Raw genomic sequence first — 25205 nt, 5'->3', positions numbered from 1 at the left:
GTGGCCCGGAAGTTATTGAGATGTTGACCTGCGGGAGGCATGAGTGCCGCGGTCCGAGATTCTTGAAAATATTCCAAGAATGCCTTGTACTTATCCAGGGGGGAACTAAGTAAATTTTTACTAATTATGGAAATCTAGTTACTCCGTAACTAGGTTAAAGCATAACATGTCACGAATTTTTGAACAGTAAAGTGTGTTGTTGGACCCTCTATTTTGAGTTAAATGATGGAAATTCTCAGATATGAAAAGTATTATACGCTGATGCAACTCGTATTCTCTACTATACTTTCTTTTGTTGATAATCTGGTTGCAGGTAGATTTTCAACTTTTGGGTAAAGCTACAGTTTTCTGAGATTATGTTTTTCGAAACCTTTGTTTACTTTTGAGTGATAATGGATTTTCTTACTTAGCCGTCGCGCTAACTACACTTCGATGTGTTTACAGATGTTGTCTAGTGTGGGCTCCTGAATCCCGATGAGCTCTGAATAGGATGGAAGTCGAGGTTGAGGACTACTCTATCCTAGAATAGACACCCTGGAAGAATTATTTCCATATGTACATATTTGGATGTTGATATGGTTATTTGAGGTTGTAAGTTTAGCCTTAGCGTTTGGGTATAGGAGAGATACCTAAGCGTGGTGGTAACACCCAGTTTTCTGTTGGTTAGATGCTTCCGCAATGTATTGTATCATTAGGGATCTTGTAATAAATCCAAGAGGTGAAAATTGGGGTGTTACACGCGCAGCAGTGCTCGCACGCACAGCGAGCTTGCTGCTCATTTTCCGTGTGGGACCCACAATAGCCGACCAAAATCCCTCCCTCCTGCAACAAGCTCACATTTTCTCTCTCTCCCTCCTCTCACTTCCACATAACCACATTTTTCTTAAAAAAATGTGAAACAACTCATTAATGGGGATGGCCTTAGAGAGTGTATGGTAGCACTTTTTTTTTTTTGTTTTTTGATTTTCTTTTCGAAGGTAGTCTGGTAGTACTTAGTTCCCTAGGTAACTTTAAATTTAAGTTTAATTTAGAAATACTAGAAAATTAGTTTGGAAAATGGTTCTTTTTCTATAGAGAATTTTTAATTTAAGGTGTTTTATCTTAAAGTAAGAAAATCATAATAGTTATCATAAAAATATGTAAATAAATAGTTGTTAACTTATAATTTATTATAAAAAAAATACATAAATTGATAAATATAATAATTTTTAGATAAAGAAATTTAATAATAATAATAATAATAATAATAATAATAATTATTATTATTATTATTATTATTATTATATTATTATTATTAATGTTATTATTATTATTATTATTATTATTATTATTATTATTATTATTATTATTATTTTGAGATGTGGGTCTAAACGGACTAAGATTTTTATTGTTAAGCTTAGTCTAACCTAGCACAACTCATATGTAATAAAATATTTATAAATATTATAACTCTAACCTACTGCAAGATTTTTTTTGCTTATTAGTCCGCCCCAACCTAATTGGCAAATTATACCAGGTATCAGAGTCTACGTTGCATTGTGGACCATGATCCAAAATAACATTCAAATTATGTGTCTGTAGTTAAAATATTTTGTACTTATATTTAATAGTTTGTGTCTGTAAATAAATTGAAGGCATATAACATGTTAACTATAGGCACATAACTTGTTAAATACATACACATAAATTGTTATTTGCATGTACAGAATATGTTATACATAATCTTTGCCCAAATTAAAAGTGGACACTCAAAACTTTGCCTCAAAATGACCACTTGTCAATTTTAGCTAATTTTCCACCAATTTTTAATAGATGGTAAAAGATATTTGTAGTTCAAAAAAAAATCTCGAATAATTTTAAAATTATGACAAAATGATACCACTTTGAGCGGATGCTATTTCAAACAGAAAATTACACAGAATAAGGGGAGGGAAAAACATAGAAAGTGGGAGATAGAATATTGATGCAAGAGACAAAATATATGTGATATTTTCAGGAAACAAAATTAAAGTTTTCTTTAGAATTAATGTACTATTTGCATTCTTAGAATTTTGAATATTGTAGTATTTGCTGGTATAACAGATATTATATTGGACAATTGGTACAGAGGGTAAGCATAATGCAAAATAGAAAAGATAACAAAAGGAAAAAAAAAAAAACTATAAATTGGTAATGCAGTTCGAAAAAAATTCTCCTACGTCTTCAAGGCCTAAACCCAGTGACATCCAACCTACTGGCCGCCAAATTTAAGAGTATTAAAGATAATACTAAGAAAATCGTTATTGTTGTATATTTAGTGTTTTTCTTGAAACATTAGAAAAATGTTTAACATCCCAATATTTTGATTAATGTGAGCAAGCAGAAGAAAGACACCTTGCGCCGCAAAATATTGTTGTGGAGCATACCAAAAGAGTAGATTTTTAATATATAAAAAGAGTTAATACCAAAAATGGGTCCTCTGACTATTAGGTCAGTACTCCTTTTAGTCTTCGAGTTTCAATTCGATCACAAAAGGTTCTTTGACTTTCATTTTAGACCACAAATAGTCCTTCATTAAAATTTTTGTTAAATAGGTGGTAAATTTAGGGATATTATTGTCTAATTGATATTATATATAATGGTCATAAAATAAAAATGTTTAGAATTTTTCACCAACAAGCATAATTGAAACAATTAACAAATATAAATCTCCTAAATAAAAAGACAATGCATCTTATTCTCGTAATTATGCATACAAAATGAAGATTTAATATTAGAGCTATCTGTTTTTAATTTAACCAACAGATTAAAATAGAAGATTTTTTTTTTTCAAAAACCTTGCTTCCATTATTTTAATGGTTTTTCATACATGATTTTTTTTTTTCCAAAAACCTTGCTTCCATTATTTTAATGGTTTTTCATACATGATTTTTTTTTCAAAAACCTTGCTTCCATTATTTTCATGGTTTTTCATACATGACCGATTAATAGTTTTCACTGTTCATTAATCGAATAAACATTTTGTTTGGGACACAACTAAAGGCCGCCACTGTTGAATTAATATAATTAATCAAGTACAAATTACGAACATTAATCATAAATTTTTATTTAATTTGTTCATTTATGTGATTTGTCACGTCCATTTTGTTTTTATATTTATTAATTTAATATTTATTAATGTTTGAAATTAATTATGTTGTCATATAATTCTAAAAAATAAGTAATAATAATAATATTAATCAATTTGACGATATTACCTCTAGATTTAACACCTATTTAACAAAAATTTTAACATATGATTATATGTGGTAAAAAATGAACGTCAGATGACTATTTGTGGTCGAATTGAAAGTCGAGAACTAAAAGGAGTACTACCCTAATAGTCAGAGGACCATTTGTGGTATTAACTCTATTAAAAAGTACATTATTCATGTACTTAAGGTACATTATACAAAATAATGTATTTTCAGTACTCAAATAATGTATTCTCACTCAATAAAATGCACATTTTAATATATTAAAAGTACATTATTTATGTATTAAATATACATCATTTGAGAGTATGGTTCACACAATAATAATTGTGCCATGCGCTGCAGAAGTGTGACAAAGCAATGTGTCTGAAGTCTGATCTGAAAGGAAACACTTGAATATTATATATATAGTACGAACCAATTATATATCCAACTATGCAAATTCAACAAAGATGAATGGTATCCGCATATTATATCCACGGCTCATATTTCACCCATATTTTATTTGGTATTTCCTTTCCTTCGCTACATTCAATTACTTCCTACTCAACCACCCAATTTGTTTTAAATACCATGTTGATTATAAAAGACGCTAAAATCAATTTTAGCATTGACCAAATGATTATTTGCGAGCGAGACCATTCATACTTTTCAATTGAACTAATTTTCACTTTTTATTCTAAAAAAAAAAAACTATTTTTCACTTTCTTTAAAGCTGGTTAATCGATTATGACGGTACTGGGCACACGTGGTGTGCCTTAAACTAACAATGAATTAATTCAAGCTCACAAACCATTGAATCATTGTATCAAAGAATATTGGCTAATTTCTTCAAAGAATTATTTAACCACAAAAAAAAAAAAAAAAAAAAAAACTAAGGATGTGTTTGGTTCATTGCTTTACACAGCAAGAATGGAAATCAAAATTATAGTTAGTGTTTGGTTGACAACTTCTTAAAACAAACTATGAGATTTGATTACACCTCCAATTAAAAACTTCATTCCCTAATTAAAAACGTATATTTCCATCTTTTTGGTAATATGATTTTTAAGTTTAGATTAGTGCTTTTAGATTTGTGTTTTTATATTCTTTTTTGTTCATATTGGTGCTTTGGATGTCATTATATTATGATCAATTGCCTTGATTTTTTATTTTTGTATTTTTAAAACATTTATTCCCATTATAGGGTCATACATAACCAAACATCAATATTGGTAATGATTTCAATTCTACCCTACTACCAAAACCATACTATTACCAAGTATTTGATTCTCATTTCAATTCTAATTCCCATGTGGGAACCAAACACACCATTAAGACTTGTATTATCGGATCGAATTATTTATCCAACAAATTGAATGCTCCAATGCTTATTTAGGTCTAAACTCTTGTACTGGATACCCAAAAAGTTGTTATAGAAAGGTTTTGAATTTGTATTGAGTATAAGGATTAAAAGCATGCACATATTTCTAGTGCAAACTCAAAGTGTTATCCATTTGTTACCAATTGATGCTACAGAAATTATTATAAAGGAAGATCACAGAACCTTTCACAAATTAAATGCATCAATGATTTATTTAGACGTGCAATTTAAGCATGAAGAAGACATCAAGTACATTAAAACGTATCGTGGTTTAGTGGCACCTGATTTCGAGCCTTAGTGGAGATGATATTGACTCTTTTATTCAACCTATGAACAGATATACCACATTGTAACAGCGTCTATAGTACTGAAAAAAAAAATGAACTAAAGCTAAAAAAGTTTGGTATAATTTTATATATAATTAAAAACTTCTTGGTAAACAAAGTTAGTAGCTGAAGTACAAATTCTAGGAAAACATTTTTTTTTCGGGTTAAAGAATAAATCATATAACTTATTCAGGTGCATTAATATTCTTGGCAGTTTTATTTTTCCATTTACATAGTAGGTTGAATACTTCGGTGCATGAGTTGCCTTGGACTTGATCAATCTTTTATCTTACCAAAAAAATGACTCGCGGTGCTTGCAAGTATTGTTCGGGACTTGGGGTCACCAAAGTCTAAATAGGCCACTGAAAGGAATTTTGAAAAGAATGAAAACCTTCCTTTATCTTCAGTCAGGTTGATCGAGTTAAGTCCCTGCTCGATTCGAGACCTGGCGTTGTGATTTACCATGGAGAGATGTAGTTAAATGATTAATGTCTGCTTACTTATCACTCATTGATTTTAAGTAGGATATGACAAACAGATAGGCAAAGAACTTTGTGGTTAAGTTATACTCATCAGTCACCCCTGAGAAGTAAGCATAACGTATCGCGGTATAAAAGGAATAATGTCAAAATATAAGCGATTTCAACTTACACGTAGAAGGCACGTTATTTGTAGTAGAAGCTAATATTCCACTCAACGTTCTAAAATTTGTTTTTGAACATGGTATTAGTAAGATTACCTGCTAATGTAATTATACCTTTTAATTACATTTTAAGAAAACAATGCGGGCCATTGGGTTCTAAACATTACATAATTGGACATTTGGACAATTACCATTTGTTAGGTCAGTCAAAGGTACGGGTGAATTTATGTTTGATTGAGATCAGATCCAACTTCATTCATGGTAGGTGTGTACAAATTGTTAGAAAGAAATAAATTAGTGTTGCCTACCAAAAAATAAAAACATATAAAAGCAATTAGATATTTTTATTTTGTATATATAATTGTGTAGAGTAAAATTCCAGTAATAATATTTTATATGAAAACTTTGTAATTATAGATAAGCGTATATATGAGAAGTTTCAAAATATGCTCTTATTTTAACATACTTGCTTATTTTGGGAACATTATCAAACAGAGTTTATATCTTATTAGTAAAATGAGTTATAAGCTCTTGAACTGTAGTGCATGATTAATCTTTCTTTTTAGCCAAAATTTTTTCTCTTTAACTTTTGTAATTATAGTAATAAATTAATAATAATTGAAAATAGTATTAAAGCAAATTTAAGGTTGCCCTATACCCAAAGTCAAGGATCGAACCCTTGGCCTTTGGTTAAAGATGAATGAGTCCCTTCCACTCAACCACACCCTCCAGATTATATTTGTTATTTATAAAAATTAAAATCTAAAAAGATAAAATAAAAAGGATTAAAACAAACTAATAATATTAAAAATTAATATTGGATTATAGAAAGATCTAATATACATAAAATATAAATTAAAAAAAAAAAACAGATACAAGACTATATCAAACAATTGATTTTATTAATTTAATTTGTTGAATATCATTGTTGGGCAAAATGTATCATTATTCACTTGTACTTAGTGATTAATTCATTGAACTTTATGAATTACAATATCACCAACCTAGGCAAAAAAACCAACACATTAGAAAAAGATGAATGGTCCACTTAATTTTTAACAACCTATATGACGATATGCACAATTCACATGTCGTCTACAAGTTTCTTCAATATTCCGTTTTTTGTCGGGAGGAAAAGGAGGAAGAACATTATTAAATTCATAGCTAAAATCTATATCTCTAATAACACATGCTTCAACTTGCTCTTCTATATCTACATCTGTAGTGTCTTTAGTAGGATCAGGTGGAGGTGGAGATGTATTAGTGCATGCACACACTAATAAAGGTAAAACAATGCTTAACACAAACACTATAATTATGTATTTACTTCTCATAATTGATTATTACTCTTATCCCACTCTATTTTGTTGCATGCGTGCGTATGTAGGTATGTGTATTGTGTGTGTATATATATCCCACTATATATATATATATATATATATATATATATATATATATATATAATATATATATATATATAAAGTAACAGAAGTTTTGATATTAACCACATATAAAATGAACAAATAATCATTAATTACATTTCATGTACAACTGAATCTGATTTAGTCATAAATTTATGTTAATGATATTAGAGTAAATGTTTATATATAATATTTCCTCAATAAAAATTCATATTCATTGAATACTTTTAATACACTATATTTATTATACATATTTATATACATGAATGGTTTAATTTAAAAATTGTAATAATTACACTAAAAAATTCATAGTGTAACTTATTCACATAACTTCTACTCCGTAAAATATTTAATAAACATTGAAAATGTAATAATTCTAAATTAGAGGAATTGAAGAGTACTAATTATACTACTAGTTTTCATTTTATTACTTTTTTAAAAAAATATATAAATGACCCTATTACATTGTAGTATCTGTTCATAAATACTTTCTCTAACCTGTTATCATTTTATTACTTAATCCATTGAATGTGGATTTGAGAGTTTATGCATTTATGTCTACCGTTTACTCCCTTTTTTTTTTTTTGAAATAAACAATCATCAAGAGATCACAAATGAAAGGCAGGGATCAAAAGTCAATCATTATATTGTGGACCACGGTGCACATAGCAATGTGCACCCTGGTCCAAAACGACGTCGTTTCGATGCTAGTGGACGCGGACGCAAATGACTCCAGGGAATTCATTATCTATAATACACATTATCATTATCTAGAATACACAGAACGTTTGCGTAGAATACACAGAATGTTTACCCAAAATACACAGAATATTGACACAAAATACACAGAACTCATCCTCTTAACATTCGAATGCACAAACACATCACAACATGTGTTAATAACATGAATACACATAATATTGACACAAAATACACATAACTCTTCCTCCTAAACATTCGAATGCACAAACACATCACAACATGTGTTACTAACACGAATACATAGAACGGTTGCCTAGAATACACAAAATGATTGTCTGGAATACACAGAACGATTACCTAGAATACACAGAATATTAACATAAATACACAGACCGCCCGAAACGGAAAACGTGATTTCCAAAAAAAAGACACGGTTAGTTTACAATGCTCAAAACGATGTCGTTTACGTACGTGATGCACATTGTTATGTGCACCGTGGTGCACGGTATAATTTGCCATCAAAAGTCCATTTCCCAAAAAAACTGGGAGCCAATTGCTCTAGCGAGCGCATGGACTACTCTATTGGTATTACATCTAACAAAAGAGATAGATATATCCTTAAAGATATCCATAATCGAACCCCAGTCCTCGATAATTAATTTGGTGTAGGTAAGATCTTTCGTATGAGCACTAATCGCATGAACAAGGATTTGGCAATCAGATACTAGCTTTACAGGATTCAAATTCATCTGCTTAATCCACGTAAAAGCTTCTTTATAGGTCAAGCTCCCCACTGTGTTAGGGTCAAGCTCGTAAATTATCCTTCGCTATCTCGCACAATCACCCCAGAACTGCGTCAGTTGTAAATCAACTTTGGCATTCTTGGCCTAATATATCACACCATTTAAGACTTATACAATTGAAAAAATATCAATTAGAAAATGAATTTCAACATAATATATAAAAACAGAAATAATTTTTAATAATTTAATTGGATTGAAGAAAGCGTATGCAAAACAAAAATGATGAATGTAAAATTAGTAAGTATTTGTAAGAGTACACAAAAAAAAAAAAAAAAAAAAAAGCGTACGAGACATCAATTTAATTAATTACATAAACTTTTGTTTTGCTTTGTTTTGTTTTTTTTTTTTTTTCATTTCGCTAAATAAACTTATTTATTGACAAAATCAAGCTAGGTTTACAAAAGCAAAAATATGGAGTGGCCCTCTTATCCAAAAAAGAAAAAAGAAAAAAAAATAATAATAATAACAAAACATATTATTGAATGATATGTTAAAGTGCGTGCAACCGATAATAACAAAACATATTATTGAATGATATGTTAAAGTGCGTGCAATCGATTCGAGTGCACTTTTACATATCTTAAGTGCACTGACACTTATTATTGGATGTATTCTTAATATTTGTTTACATGTTTGAACTTTGCAATAATTATAAATTAGTTTGAATTGCATAGCATAATGACTCTCACGGGAAAGGGGTGCAAATCAAATCTAAAAACGAGTTTGAAAAGTGTGTGCACTCGTGACCTATGTACACAAATGTTGTCAAAAAATTGACAGCCCATGCAAGCTAAGTTATGCCTAATTTTTTAAAACTTAAATGGGGGCATAACTACATCTTGGGTGTAGTCACCTTGCATCGTGAGTACCTCTCGGTACAGTAATCGTGCGGGTCACATATTTCTTGGTTGCTGCCGAGAAGTAGATTTCTATTTCTTGGGTTTACCCTTCGATTGCACCTCTCAATGTAACACTCTATACATTGGTTAATTATTGATGCGCGCTGTTTAACACCAAATAATAGAACTAAACTAACATATAGATATGGAAAGTTCATGTCGACCCCACATAGAGTTTTGAATAACTACTATGTCTTAAGTAAAATTTTCTCTTAACGAATACATGATTTTAATTAAAACATGAATAGAATAGAAGGCAATAATTTGAATTCAAGAATAAACTAGCCTGAAGACTAATATCAAAATTAATGATTTAAATGAGAGTTTTCAACCCCAAGTGTTAAGTCTAATTGATTTGACATGATCATTGACACATAGAATATTTATTTATCATAATAATTGAAGTTAAACGCAAACGTGCATTAACCCTTAACTCATCTAATTTCCTTAGAGGTGACAAATACGGCCAACATAATTAAGCCTAATTGATTGCCTAAGTAGGCAACCTAACCTTAATATAGCAATAAATCACAAGAATAATTAATAAGTATGCATCAAGATTAATTAAACTCATGAATTCAATAGAAATTAAATCACAAAAAATATAGAATACTATAACGACTAAAGAATCAAGTCCAAATGTTAGATATTTATATAGTAATGGTGATTAATTTTAAGATCTATTAGCATGAAAACATAAATAATATTTGGGTGGTGTAGTGTTATAATATTATGTAAAGTTCGGTAGAAAGTTATTTCGTTGAGAAAAGAAAAGTTTGAAGTCTGCTATTGCATAAGTAAAATTAAGCTTGGTTGAGATGAGCTGATGTACAAAAATATTAAGCTATAAGTTTTTAAATTTCTGATTGTTAGGAAAATGGTGCCTGGAAAGCAAGAATGCTGCCTGGAAAAAGCAATGGTCCACACTTTAAAAGACACAGCAAATTTTGGAAGAAAAGGAAGGCAAAAATGGAAGGTCAAGGTGCTGGTGATCATGAGCAAAGAAGTGTCTAAGAAAAACAAGGTGAGATTGTTAATCTTGTTTCTAAGAGCACTGAAAATTTCATTGCTACGATTTCTTAGGTTTGTATCATGCAAAATGATGAATCGTGGTTGGATGACACTGGGGCAACCAGGCATGTTTGCAAGGACGACATGCATCTTTATAAAATTTATAAAGAGTTGAAAGATGGTCCAAACCTGTACATGTGAAATTATTGCAGGGTAATGTCAAAAGCATTGGACAAGTTTAGTTAGGTATTGCTCACTTAGGAAAGAAGTTGACACTCATAGATGTTTTTCATGCCCTAGATATTAGGAAAATTTTGGTTTCTTGCATATAGTTCTTAAAAAATATGGCTTCAAACTAGTATTTGGAGTAGATAGGTTAATTTTATCTAAGGCAGGAATATTTGTTGGCCCAAGGAACAACATGTTTAGATTGAATATTAATAAAATCAATTGTTCTATGTATATGGCGTGTTCATCATATTTATGACAATTTTGTTTATGTCACGTAAATTATAAACGACTATATGTTAGGGCTTAGGATGGTTTAATTCTGTCATTTGATTTAAACATGGAAAAATGTCGTACTAGCATGTTAAATAAAATTACTAGGAATATATTTCCTAATGTTATAATAAAGAATTCAATATTATTTGAATTGGTGCACAATGACATTTATGATTTTTATACCACCACATCTTTGAAAAATAAAAATAAAATATTGTCACATTTATTGATGACTTTTCAAGATACTAATATATGTACCTCATGCATTTTAAGGATGAAGCCTTAGAAAAATTTAAAATATTTAAATCAGAGGTTGAACTACAAATTGGTTAGTTAGTAAAAATATTACGCACTGACAAAGGTGATAATGTTATGACCCGTCATTTTTTCAATCTATTGTTCCTCTGTTACGTCTCTCTTCTTTTATTCTTTCTTTCTTGATCTCTTTTTTTTTTTTTTTTTTTTTCCCTTTCCTTCTTTTATTTTCTCTAATTCCCCCTTTTCTTCATTTATTTTCGCTTCTGCCAATTAAGCTCGCTCATTCCCTAATTGCCAATGACATTAAAGAAATATTAAGTTCATATTTAATAAAAATAAATCATTCCCATCTTATTATCTCACAAACTAAATTTAATCAAATTAAGCACCAAATTAATTTTTAGTGTTGCGAAAATTAAATTAGTGTGTGACAAATGAAACTAAAATACAGAGTTCATGCAATAACATGTAATGTCAAATAAAATTTGTAATATAATTAAAATGATATTTTAGTGTTGCTATAATAAAACTAGTGTGTGTGAAACATTAAATTAAAAAATAGAACTCATACGTACAATAACATATATTGTCAAATAAGCATGAAGTGTAATTAAAATTATACTTCAACGTTATTATAATTAAACTAGTGTTTATTGAAAATGAAACTAAAAACATATAATAGAGCTCATGCAATAACGTATATTGTCAAATGAAACTGTAGTACAATTAAAATCGTACTTTATTGTTACTATAATGAAACTAGTGTGTGTGAAAAATAAAATTAAAAAATAGAACTCAAATGTAATTAAAATGATAGGAAACTATTTTGCTTTACTGTCCATGCCACATTGCCACTACATGGACCATCGTCCACATTAAAATTTGCAAAAAGTATTAAGTTTGGCAATGTGGTTACATATATGTGCGCTAGGAACAATGCAATAATAGGCATCGCATAGGCATATTATAATAGTAAGTTAAGACACTAATTCCATTTGAGATTGTCAAAGCCCATATTTAATAGAAATATAATCTTGCTCCGTTATTATCTCACACACTAAAATCAATAAAATTAAGCACCAAATTAATTCATCAGGACAATTATAATTGTTTAACATATAATATATACACATAAATGTGCAATCCAACTATCAACTTATACTTTTAATTGCAATTAAGCACACATGCTTCAATTTGGAATCAGAACCAACCCCATGCCGAAGGATGGGTTCAAAATCCAATACGAAAGGTTATGGGTTCGAATCACTACCTCACCCAATAAAAAGATATTATGGTCCACGTGTTGCCTTAGACTTTTAGTTGAGAATTTAAGATGAATGGAACATATTCTTCAATTATAATAACATATTCAATCATTAAAAATAATATGAAATAAGTGTCTAACATATGATCAGTTTAGAAATTAATTCTAATTAATTTCAATTTACTTTTCGAGAATTAACTACATAACCGCGGGTGTCTTTTCGAATTAAATGGCCAGTTGTGGGGATACAATCTTATTTTAAATCAGATTTAAATTCTAGTTTAATGCTATTAACTTTATTGTGTCCTACAATAGCGTGATGTTGGGTAGATGATTAATAATTGTAATAATTGTAAAATTTACTCTATACTTCTTTTTAACTAAAACACCCAAAATCTAATGAAACGTGATGGCTTGCTATGATTAATCCTTACATTTTATGGTAATACCTTTATCTTATCTAAACCCCTATATGTGCGTGCGTGCGTGCGTGTGAGGGTTTAGGTGCGGGTATATCTTCTTGTACAATTATCTAAAAAAAAACTACCTTTAGCATTAAAATGACGCACTTTAAATACACAAATCACGCATTTTAAGCACTAAAGCAAAGAACCTTAAGAGCACAAACCACACACCTAAAGTTTTAAAATGGAGCACTTAAGTACACAAACCGTGCACCTTAAACACACAAACAAAACACCTTAAGAAGACAAACCATGCACCTAAAATTTTAAAATGCCGCACATTAAGTTTCAACAACTGACGCACCTTAAGCATACAAATTACGCACTTCAGAAGGAAAAACCACAAACCTAAAGCACTAGGCTAACGCACCTTAAGTACACAAATCACGCACCTTAAGAAGGAAAACCACGCACCTAAAGTTTTAGATCGACGCACTTAAGTTTTCAACACCACAACACCTGACGCAGCTTAAGCCACATAGTACAAAAATCGCTCACCGTCCTTAAGCACAAATCCACGCACCTTAAGAAGGAATATCACGCACCTTAAATTTGACATAGATGCAAAAAAGATCAAATTGCTACTGTGCATTTTTTTAATCATTGTTAATCCTCTACGTTGATTTAGGTAAGATTAATGGCTCAAATTTAACCACACAATCGCACCTGAGGTAGCCAATCATAGGAACCCATTTCTATATATATATATATATATATATATATATATATTTGTTTAGTTTAGTTTGTTTATAAAAGGAAATAAAGTTGCAGTCATGAACATTAAATTTGAAGTTCAAAGAAATCATCTTTTGGACTTTGTCATTTAAGCACTTGCTCTATGCATCGAAGAACACCATGTCCCGAGGTATCACAGTTATCGAGATCTCTTCTTTCATTTCCATTACTTGTAGTAGTTTCCTCTTGTGGTCCGATTTTTTTATCAAAGGATAAATTAATAATTTAAGTAGTCTTTCTCCAAACCATAGGCTTGTCATTAACAAATTAAATTCACTAATTATATTAATTTTAATCTTGGACCTTAATCCATGTGGAGTGTTTATGCATTTAATTATGTGTTGTGTTATTTACGAACTGCATTGAATATAGCATTGTTGCTTTTGTTCATTTACCATATTCCCTGTGATATATAATATAATTTCAATGTAAATTTAAAGAATGTAATTTTATATATGATAGATATTACTTATTTTGTTCATTCACCCCATAGCGTACGTGAATAATAAACAGAATTTGGAGTGCATAATTTAAATTAATTGACTAAAAAAATTCAAATAAGTTGATTCAATTATATTAGGTAAGTTAAAACTATGTACTATTTTGAGCTCAAATTTTGAGGCAAATTATTCTGTGAACCTAGGTCCTCTTTGCAAGGTAGACTCAGTACACAATTTACGTACTAAATATAATGTTCATAATTGAATGTTAGCAATTTAAATTGTGAACATTAAGTATATGTAAATGGGACACGGGCCTACTTTGCATACTGGACCCGAGTCCATAGTATAACTATTGCTGTTTATGTCAAATTACTCGGTAATCAAAACTCAAACTATTTAATGATTGATCATATTAATTAAACGATTAATTATATAAAACTTCTGCATGTATCAATTTAAATACAACAATTCAAGCCGACCACATAGCTAACAAATTTTCAACAATCCAAGCCTGCCAACATCTAACTTTATCACATCAATTCTGCATGTATCAATTCAATGCTTGAGGATATATGCCATATTCAGAGCAATCTCTTGGCTCTAAAGTTGTATCAATCACTTGCAAGTAATTGTAATCGAAATACCAATCGTGAAATACCTCAGCATAGGTCTGTAAAAATAACACTAAAATTTGTCACAAAAAAGAAATATATATATATATATATATATATATATAAATATATATATATATATTAAGTAAACAACAAAATATCGCACTCTTAATTACCTTGTTCCCTATGATTTTTAGCGTTGAAAAGTAAATCAAATGATGAGCAATACAGTTAGTAATCCACATCCCCCTAAATAATGGAAGAGCTTTTGGCAGTGCAGCTAATACATCCCATCTCAATTCTGAAAAATAAATAAATAATCAAATATTTATTAATTATTTTATATATTATCATCCATTCCGGCCTTATGAGCAGTAACATATTTTTTAAGATGTAGCTTGAAACTATATTATATTTTCACATTAAATTGATGACTTCATTCAATTCCAATATATAGAATGGAAATAATCTAATAATTTTTATAAAAAAAAAAAAATGAACTTATAATATAATACTAACCTTGCATTGCCACCTTCCGATCATCGGTGCAATTGTGGCTTACTAAGCACACTTCGTCTTCACGAAACAAGTTCATCCTTATCTAAAATATAAAGAAACATTGAAAATAAAATTATATATTTAATTTGTCTCAACATTGGGACAACTAATAGGTTCATATATGATGGAATAAGAAATTAGCATTTGAAGTCATGCAGCTAACTTATAAATATTTAAACTAAATTGATTGGAACATTGAATTAAAATCACCAAAATTAACAAAGAGTCCAAATAACCTGGATTTGGTCAAATGCTGACATAGCTATGAAAACGGGTGTCTTCACAAACAACAATAGATATTGCGGGAACAAGCACTGTGTGGATCGAAAACAATTATTTAGTAGCAAAAAATGAAATATATATTATGCCACAAACAATTTAGTAGCAAAAAATTGGTTTAATTAACTTACAAGACTCGGCCTCATTATTGAAGTGCACAGTGGAGGTAGCACTCCGGCTGATCCCTGTAATAATTTTTTTTTTTTTAAAAAAACACTCATAGTAAGTTCTAAAGTAAATAAATTTGTATTAAAGTTTATATTTGAGAAATTAGTTTTTAAAAAACTAATATAATAAAACATTTATAAACTAAGGAAATTGAAATTACATGTAAATCAATCAATGCATCAAATGCCGGCTCAAATTGTTTGCTCCCCAATAGGTTTTCCCTAATAAAAGATTAGACATGTTATAGTTGTTCATTCCATTTTAAAAATAATTTAATTTTTTTTTTTGTAAATCAAGTTGAAATTGACTATTATATATAAAATTAAGCTTACTCGTGCACAAAATACGCTGCGATTGGGAGACATTTTACTCTAGCAAATAGTGGGAGGAGTTCTCGAAATCGATCACAATGTATCATTGTTGCCAATCCCCCCGCTGAAGAACCAGTAAGAAGTGCCTACAATAAATTTAATAACAAATTATTTACAATGTTGTATTTTCTCCCAAAAGGAAAAAGAAAAAAAAAAGAAGAAAAAACTCAGAACCTTAGAGTTGTCCCATGGCATAAATATTTTGTTTCAAATAACAAATTCAATCTAAATATCTTCAATCAACTATATAACTAAAGATTATCATACATTTTCGGCACAATTCATTCCCATAGACAATAGATCGTCCATCGTGGCTTTAAAAATTCTAGCACCTCTGTATGTCACATTGGTCACCTTTAAAAAAAAAAAACAAGAATTAACTTATTTAGTATATTTAGAATTAAAATATTTAAAATTCAATTTTATAATACTTACCGTGTCAGGTGCTTCAATATCACCCGTAAACGACGATCCATCACAGTATGGAACATAGACTCTATTCCAGTTGTAGAATTCTATATATAACAAAATTTAAATATTAAATTAAAGTATAACAATAAATAAATAAATAAATAAATAAATAAATAAATAAATAAATGTATGTTGTTTTACCTGGATTTTTTGTGAAATTGTTTGAAAGAAAATCTATAAAGTCGATAGATTGTTGCATATGCTTGGAAGAACCTCGACTATATGTAGTGCGCACTAGGCAGTCTGTTTGATTAACGCACCAACCTCCCCCCTTTAAATCAAATGATTATGAGAAAAAGAAATACGTACGTTAAATATTATAAATTTTCCTGACACAAATTTATTATTATTGTTATCATTATTATAATATATTTTGCAGCTGAAAAAATATCAAAGCTTATGTATGGTATAACAAGAAATTTGGACAGAGCTGACGTATAACAAGAACAGAATTTAATGCCACCCAGAAACCCAATAGGGTACAAGGCATAACATAGAACACAAATTCTGGGATTTGTAACAAAACAAACTCAGTTTTAATTTATACATCAATTTAGTGAAAAAAAAAATGTAGTACATATGAGCAATGACAACTGATCTAATCTCATATATCATAAGCTTAGAACAAAAATTATGGGATTTGGAACCAAATTAGGGCAGTTTGATATATCATCATAACAGTGAAGAATTTTAAGAAAAAATAAAGAATTGAATGACATACTTCTAAGTAAATGAGCCAGTTATTGGCTCCCTCCCCTTGGCCTTTGTCAAAATAATATGCAGATGGAGATCCATCTAAACAAACTACGTACAAAAATATTCACAAATTAAAGAGTTAATAAGATCTTCTATGTGTATATATATAAAACCTAGAAAGCTAGCTATCTACCTGCGCCTTTGTCGGTGGCGTTTTGAACCCATGAGATAGAAACATTATTAGCCTGAAGAGGAGTGAGGATGAAGCCAAGCAGTAAAATTACTGCAGCTATTGTTGCCATCTGATCAATCTATACAGTACATTAGAGGCAGTAGCAAAATAATAATTAAAATTAAAGTTGAAATCTAAGTTTGAGGTTTCAAATAAAGAATTGAAGATAAAATGGAATACTTTAATTTGCAATTTCTATTGATCTAACCGAAACAAGCGAGGAGTGCGCTGGCTGGCTGTGAGTCAGATGGGAGATTCGATGCTGGAGTATGAACTCTGATATGGGAATGGAGTGATGAGTCTGAACTCCATCTTAAATAAGAAGGGAATTAATGGTTGAGTTTGACAGACATAAAATCAAGAAATAATAATAATAATAATAATAATAGTAATAATAATTTATTTATACTTTTACTTGGAATAATAATAATAATAATAATAATAATAATATTATTATTATTATTATTATTATTATTATTATTATTATTATGTTAATAATAAGTCGTTTTTGAAACTATGTTAATAATAAGTTATATTATCATGCATGTACGGATTGGATGAGAACGTATTCATTTTGAAAATTGATAATTTGATTTATATGTTATTGAATCAAGATCATAGTTAATGTTTGTTTGACAACTTTTTAAAATACAACTATGGGATTTGATTACCACTTCAATTAAAAACTCATATCCTAATTAAAAAGGGTCATGCTTGTGTGAGATCTTCTCACGGATCCTTATTCGTGATACGGTCGGGTCGGGTCGAAATTAAACAACATGCAAATGTCATACTTATATATGCAAATGTAATGCTTATATGCTCAAATATAATACTAATTAGGAATACAATTTTTGTTACTTATAAGAGAAAAAGTATTATATTTTTCATAATAAGTAATGTTGACAAGTGCCCATTACTTATAGGGTCATACTTGTGTGAGATCATCTTACGGATCCTTATTCGTGAGATGGGTCGGATCGAGTGAAATACAAATGTCATACTTATATACTCAAATGTAATACTAATTAGCAGGGCCGGTCCAAACATTTTAGAGACCCTGGGCGAAATTTAAAAAATGGGCCCCTTATATGAAAAACTAAAATTTAAAATATAATAATACTAAAAAAAATAATAATATCAAATAACATGAAATACTATAGCAAAATCATCGATAATTGCATCAAGATTAACATTCTCTAGCATATCCTTCTCAATACATAAAATCGTCATTAACATGGCCTTGGTCATTTAAATTTTCTTTAGATTGTTTCAAATTTTCATTAAATGATTCTGATTTTATGAAAATTTTATTTATAACTCATCTTTGTGATTCTATTAGCTGCTCGGTTGCTCTACTTTTTTTTTTTTTTCTTTTTTCACCATCAATTAAATGCGTTTTAGGTAACTTTATATAAAACAATTTTAAAACAGCTCCATAACTACGATTTTTTTGTTTATTTCTTCTTTCACTTTCTATCCATGTAAATATAATGGATGAGACAGAACTCAATAACTCAGGGTCATTATAATTCAAAAATTATATATATATATATATATATATATATATATATATATATATATATTCTAGAATTACAGAAATCGTAAAATTCATTATCCAAATAAGCATTACTTATAGATTTATAGCCCTAAATCCCTAATGCCCTATAGGTGTGTTGTGTTGCATGTGTGCAGTGTTGCATAGAAAATAAAGACAGAACAAATTACAAATAGAAGAAAATTTACAAGTTACAACGTACAATGGGGCCCAAACTAGCAAACAAATGAACAATCATTGATTAATCGAATTGGAAAAAAAATTATTGAAGAAGACGAATGGGTTAGTTGGTTAGGGTATCGATTCTAATAGATAAAAGATATAGGTGTCTAAGAAGGGCCCTTGTATTGATAAATTCCTTAAAGGTTTTTATGACGTTAATTAAGCGTTGATTCTCAGCTTCCTGCAATCCCATCTATTCTTAATTTTTTGTTTTCTAATATAATTATAACACTAATTTTTTATTTTCTAATATAATTATAACACTAATTTTTTATTTTTTAATATAATTATAACACTAATTATAACACTATAATAGATATATATATACATATACGTATATATATAACACTAATTTTTTATTTTCTAATATAATTATGACACTAATTTTTTATTTTTTAATATAATTATAACACTATAATAGATATATGTATACATATACATATATATATATGGATGGCCCCTTCTATCATGGGGCCCTGGGCGGTCGCCCATTCCGCCCGTGCTCAGGACCGGCCCTGCTAATTAGGAATACAATTTTTGTTACTAATAAGAGAAAATGTAATACTTTTGAGGAAAAATGTAATATTTTTGAATTTTGATGTAAAAGTATTATATTTTCCATCAAAAGTATTACATTTTTCATAATAAGTAATGTTGACAAGTGCCTCTTACTTATAAGCGAAAATATAATATTTTGAGAAAAAAATGTAATACTTAATTACTTATAAATCAAAATGTAAAAGTATTGCATTTTTCCTTAAAAGTATTACATTTATCCTTATAAGTAACAAAAATTTTATTCCAGATTAGTATTACATTTGAACATATAAGTATGACATTTGTGTGTATAAGTATTACATTTTCATCTTGACCCGACCCGTCTCACGATGTGACGGTCTCACATAAGTTTTTGCCTTACTTATAACGGGAAATATAATACTTTGAAGAAAAATGTAATACTTTTAAATCGAAATGTAAAAGTATTGTATTTTCCCATAAAAGTATTACACTTACCCTTATAAGTAACAAAAATTTTATTTCTGATTAATATTAAATTTGCACATATAAGTATGACACTTGTGCGTATAAGTATTACATTTTCATCTTGACTCGACCCGTCTCACGGTAAGACTGTCTCATACAAGTTTTTGCCAATTAAAAAAGGTGCCATTACATTTTATTGGTAACATGATTTGTAATTAAGTTTAGATTAGTGCTTTTAGATTTTGATTTTGATTTTTTTTTTGTTTATATTGATACTTTGAATGTCATTATATGATCAATTGCTTTGATTTTTTGTTTTTGTATTTTTAAAACATTTATTCTCATTATAGGGTCATACATAACCAAACATTAACATTGGTAATCATTCCAATTCACCTTACTACTAAACATGCAAAATATTTTCACCAAAACTCATATCATTACCAAGTATTTGATTCGTATTCCAATTCTAATTCTCATGTGCGAAACACACCCTAATCCGGTTGGTTTACATGTTATTGATCTTCCCTTAGTGGACTGATACAGCCCCTGTGATGATGATGATGGGTATTATTTCGTATAACAAGAAAAATTATTTGTAAACTATATATGTTAGGTACGTCAAGGTATATTTAAAGTATACTTAAATCATTTGACTCCTACTCAACTTTGCAACTTTTTAATTAGTAATGCTTTTAACGCAAAAGTGGCCTTAGCATTGATTATTAATAAATGACAAAAATTTGTGTGAGACCGTCTCACTTTGAGACGGGTCAGGTCAAGATTGAAATGTAATACTTATACGCACAAATGTCATACTTATATGCTCAAATGTAATACTAATAAGGAATAAAATTTTTGTTACTTATAAGAGTAAATGTAATACTTTTAAGGGAAAATACAATACTTTTATATTTACTCTTATAAGTAACAAAAGTTGTATTCCTTATTAGTATTATATTTGAGCATATATAAGTATGACATTTGATCATATAAGTATGACTTGCTTCGATGCGACCCAATCCGTCTCACGAATAAGGATCCGTGAGACGGTCTTACACAAGTGTGACCCTAATAATCAAATTTTAGATAATTTATATGAATGTTATTGTTTGAAATTAGAATATACTATACGTCTGAACCACATCACTTTAATATTGAATAACATGAGTGTAATAATTAATAGCAAAAATTTAAAAGTTTTGAAAGAAAAAGGTCAATTATTTCTTACAATTAATGAATCGCGATAAAGTTTTGACATTAATTTCAGTCATTTATATGCATGGGCTGTCTTTGCATGGATTCAACTTTTTGCTAAGCTTTCATTTGGTGGTACACCCATACCATACCTAGTTTGACTTCGATCAATTTCATTCCCATATTCACATCCTGTCTGTCTGACGACTTACCAGGCCAAGTTGCTAATATGATACTACCAAATACCAATATTCAATTTCACATTAAATTATGTTTACCAACTCCGCTTCATTTCAATCCATCTGTATTAAAGTGATTCAGAGAGACAAGCCCATTTAATTTTCTTTGGTTTACATAGTACTAAGATTTATATAAAAATTTATGAATTAATCTTTACATCATTAATATAGCTTTCAGATAATTTTTTCTCTTTATAACTTCAGTTTTCAGCTTTACTAAACTATATCATGAATCACATGATGAGTATTTACAAGCGCATTCATAATTTTCAACTCAATTATATTTTTTTTTATATTTTTAATAGTTGGTCGATTAAATATGGATGAAAAATTTACATTTCAAAACATGAACTCTAATGATAAAGTCACCATATTTCATTGTAATAAATCAAAATTAAAAAAATAAAAATAACATGTCTTAGGATTTTGTAATCCCCCACAAAACAAAGTAATTAATATTGAATATGAATGAAAAACACTTAACACAAAAGGAATAAAGAAATAGCTAGGATTGTTGACTGGTAGTAGATTATAATTGATTTTGAAACAGAGCACATGTTCAACGTAACATAAAATAAAGAAATAGCTATAATTGTTGAAAGCAACTAGAGTGGATTAGTTTTACACCATATGAGTTGTTTGATTTTTTTATTGAAAATTTGTTATAGATGAGATGTTTTTTTTTAATTGAACTTTTGAATATGACATGACATGTATTAAAATATCTCAACTACTCTCTATAAACCATCATTTATACTTTGAACTCAACCTCCTCTACGAACATTTATCTACTACTAATATACTATATAACTTTCAGAAAATTATTGATGAACACAATAAGCACATTATTGCTTTTCAATTTATTTTTCATTTCTAAAAATTTGTACCGGATATTATTTTCAATTGATAGACGTTAATTAATGGAATAAGACATGCTCTATCTTCGTACAATTATTCTCATGGTACTTAAGGATATATGGGCACACCTACAAACACAAGTAGAGTTCCGTAACAATGAATTAATTATTCATAATTTTTATTTCAATTTCACAAATTAATCAATGAATCACTGTATCAAAGAATTACTTAACTTTGTTTTGTGCTTAGTGTAGTGGTTCATTGCCTGAATTGATGTTACGATTGAAAGCAGAAACATGAATGAGAAAAAAGTCCAGGATGATGGAAAATGTAGATTACATCTTTATGTGCGCATGAAGACTAAGATCTAACCTGTAACCCGTCGGTTTTCCCGACAAAGTTAAGGTTCGAGAATATATATATATTTTTAAGCTATGACATTTATGAGAAGGTCTCTCGGTGTTCGAAAGAATTTTTTTTTAGACTAGTTATTAATAAGCTGCGATCTACGTACCGGTCACGAACCGTAAAATTTTTAAGGATGTATATACAGTTCGAATTTTCCTAGAGATTTGATTATTAAGTATAATACGATTAAGCCTGAACTTCTAGTTAGTTCAAGTGAAAATTTAAACGGACTGTAAGGGGTAAAATTGTTACGGACCTTGTGCCTATATTTCGCGAGATACCGAAAAATTCTCAATTTTAGTGATTATCGACGGGATTATTTTTAGGATAATTTTGGTGTTAGAATTTTCCCGAGTTAAGCTATAATCATCCGAACTTTCATCTGATTTAACCCCAAACTGGAAAAATAAATGTTGTTCTTCAAGGAGCCACCATAGGGAGATGACAAGTGGCAATCATAATCACCACTTGGTTGGATCATCAATGGCATGTCATAATAGGTATGGGAATGTTGCACTTGTTACTTAATTTTCAAGCTAAACTAAACATCACCCCTCTCTCTCCTACTCCATAATTCGAAAATAGCATAAGGAAGGAGAAGAAAGAAAATAGTTTAGTCTTCCACTTGTGATCAAGAACTCCCAAGCATTTCTTCAACTCAAGTGTTCTAAGTGTAGGTAAGACTTTAGACTTTGTTTGGTTAAATCCTTCATAGAACTTAAGTGTAAACTAAAGGTGCAGGAAAATGTTGTTATTATGGTGATTTTTCTAGGATCTTTGGTGAAGGACTCAAAGGAGGAAACCAGCAACTCTTACGGTTTTTAAGATCTTCCAAAGAGGTAAGGAATCCCTTAAGTTGGTTTAGTCACTTGAAGGTGAACAAATGCTAGTAAATTATGTGACTAGGAATTTTATGCGAAAATTATGTGTTAAGTTTGTGGATCTATTAGTTGACTCAAGAAACCACACTTTGGATTTTTGGTAATTTTTGTATACATGTTCATAGCTAATTTATGCATGTATATGTTGTATTTATGCCCATATATAGCTAATTTATGCATGTATATGTTGTATTTATGCCCATATAGAGCTAATTTATGCATGTATATGTTGTATTTATGCCCATATAGGGCTAATTTATGCATGTATATGTTGTATTTATGCCCATATAGGATTATACTTGTGAAAATAGTGAAAGGAAATCAGGATAGACTCTGGCAGTAACTTCATAGATTTATTGACCAAAAATTTGGATGGATGCGGCCTTGGACGCGCGTCCAACGCGCGTCCATCGACGCCCAGAGTTACGGCGTCACGGCCGAGAGGCCGGACGCGGGCACGGACACGCGTCATTTGTCGAACAAGCGGATGCAGCTCGGACGCACGCGTCCGCTGCTGCGAATAACCGCGAATTTTCGCGACGCGATTTCGTTTTCGACTCGTTTCCGACTCGTTTTTAACCGAACCTTCCCCCGATGTTTTTAATCCCGAGTGTTATGATGTTTGGAAGGCCTACGGGCAACCGGGTAAATTTTTGAAAGCTCGAATATTATTTTTGTGCATTACATTTCTTAACTTGAGGAAAAAATTGCGTTTTAAGAAATAATGTGACTCTCGTTACTTGGATTTTCATGGTGGAAAATCATTGACCAATATGTGGATGTTGGAAACAAAATTGAGCAAGTATGATAATTTTGAGTCGTCATGTGAATAGTGAGATGTCTTTGTATGATTAATTCATACTGCAGAGCGAAGTCTATCCGCTGAGAGAATAGTGAGATGTCTTTGTATGATTAATTCATACTGCAGAGCGAAGTCTATTCGCTGAGAGAATAGTGAGATGTCTTTGTATGATTAATTCATACTGCAGAGCGAAGTCTATTCGCTGAGAGAATTAGTGAGATGTTTTTGTATGATTAATTCATACTGCAGAGCGAAGTCTATTCGCTGAGAGGAGAAAGGAGTTATGAAATTATTGAGTGTTTTTAATAATTATAAAATCTAGTTACTCCGTAACTAGATCGCAGAATAAAAGGTCGTAAGTCCTGATCAGTAAAGCATGTGTTGTGAGACTCCCCTTTGAATTAAAGGATGAATTCTTGGAACTGGTAGTGTTATGTGCTGATGTCACTTATATACCATATGGTGTTGCTTCGTTGTTAATATGATTGCAGGTAGAATGCAACCGTTGGGTAAAGCTTACATTTTCTGAATATTATGTTGTTTTCGAAATCTTTGTTTACTTTCGAGTGACAATGGATTTCCTTACTTAGCCGTCGTGCTA

General features: G+C 29.8%; 1 protein-coding gene across 1 annotated transcript; it reads right to left on the bottom strand.

Moving 5' to 3' along the window:
- Positions 1-14619: 14619 nt before the first annotated feature.
- Positions 14620-17729, bottom strand: LOC116017756 (pectin acetylesterase 8-like). The gene is made up of 13 exons (XM_031258419.1): positions 17636-17729; positions 17417-17534; positions 17249-17331; positions 16669-16798; positions 16492-16571; positions 16324-16410; positions 16018-16142; positions 15846-15906; positions 15649-15702; positions 15475-15552; positions 15200-15281; positions 14857-14981; positions 14620-14739 (listed from the first exon to the last, which is right to left on the bottom strand). Exons 2-13 carry the CDS (start codon positions 17523-17525, stop codon positions 14620-14622), a joined length of 1134 nt encoding a protein of 377 aa, XP_031114279.1. The 5' UTR covers positions 17526-17534; positions 17636-17729.
- Positions 17730-25205: the final 7476 nt, after the last annotated feature.

The sequence above is a fragment of the Ipomoea triloba genome, chromosome 1, assembly GCF_003576645.1.
Source record: "Ipomoea triloba cultivar NCNSP0323 chromosome 1, ASM357664v1".
In the NCBI taxonomy this organism is placed as follows: domain Eukaryota; kingdom Viridiplantae; phylum Streptophyta; class Magnoliopsida; order Solanales; family Convolvulaceae; genus Ipomoea; species Ipomoea triloba.
Note: the sequence above shows the minus strand (reverse complement) of the source record. Positions and strands in the feature narration are given on the sequence as shown.

Excerpts from the sequence above, each read along its gene's own strand:
- LOC116017756 (XM_031258419.1), bottom strand. The coding sequence starts at position 17,525 with ATGGCAACAATAGCTGCAGTAATTTTACTGCTTGGCTTCATCCTCACT. Across the intron at positions 16,572-16,668 it reads CAATTTCACAAAAAATCCAG|AATTCTACAACTGGAATAGA; the intron begins GTAAAACAACAT and ends TGTTATATATAG. Across the intron at positions 16,143-16,323 it reads GAATGAATTGTGCCGAAAAT|GCACTTCTTACTGGTTCTTC; the intron begins GTATGATAATCT and ends AATTTATTGTAG.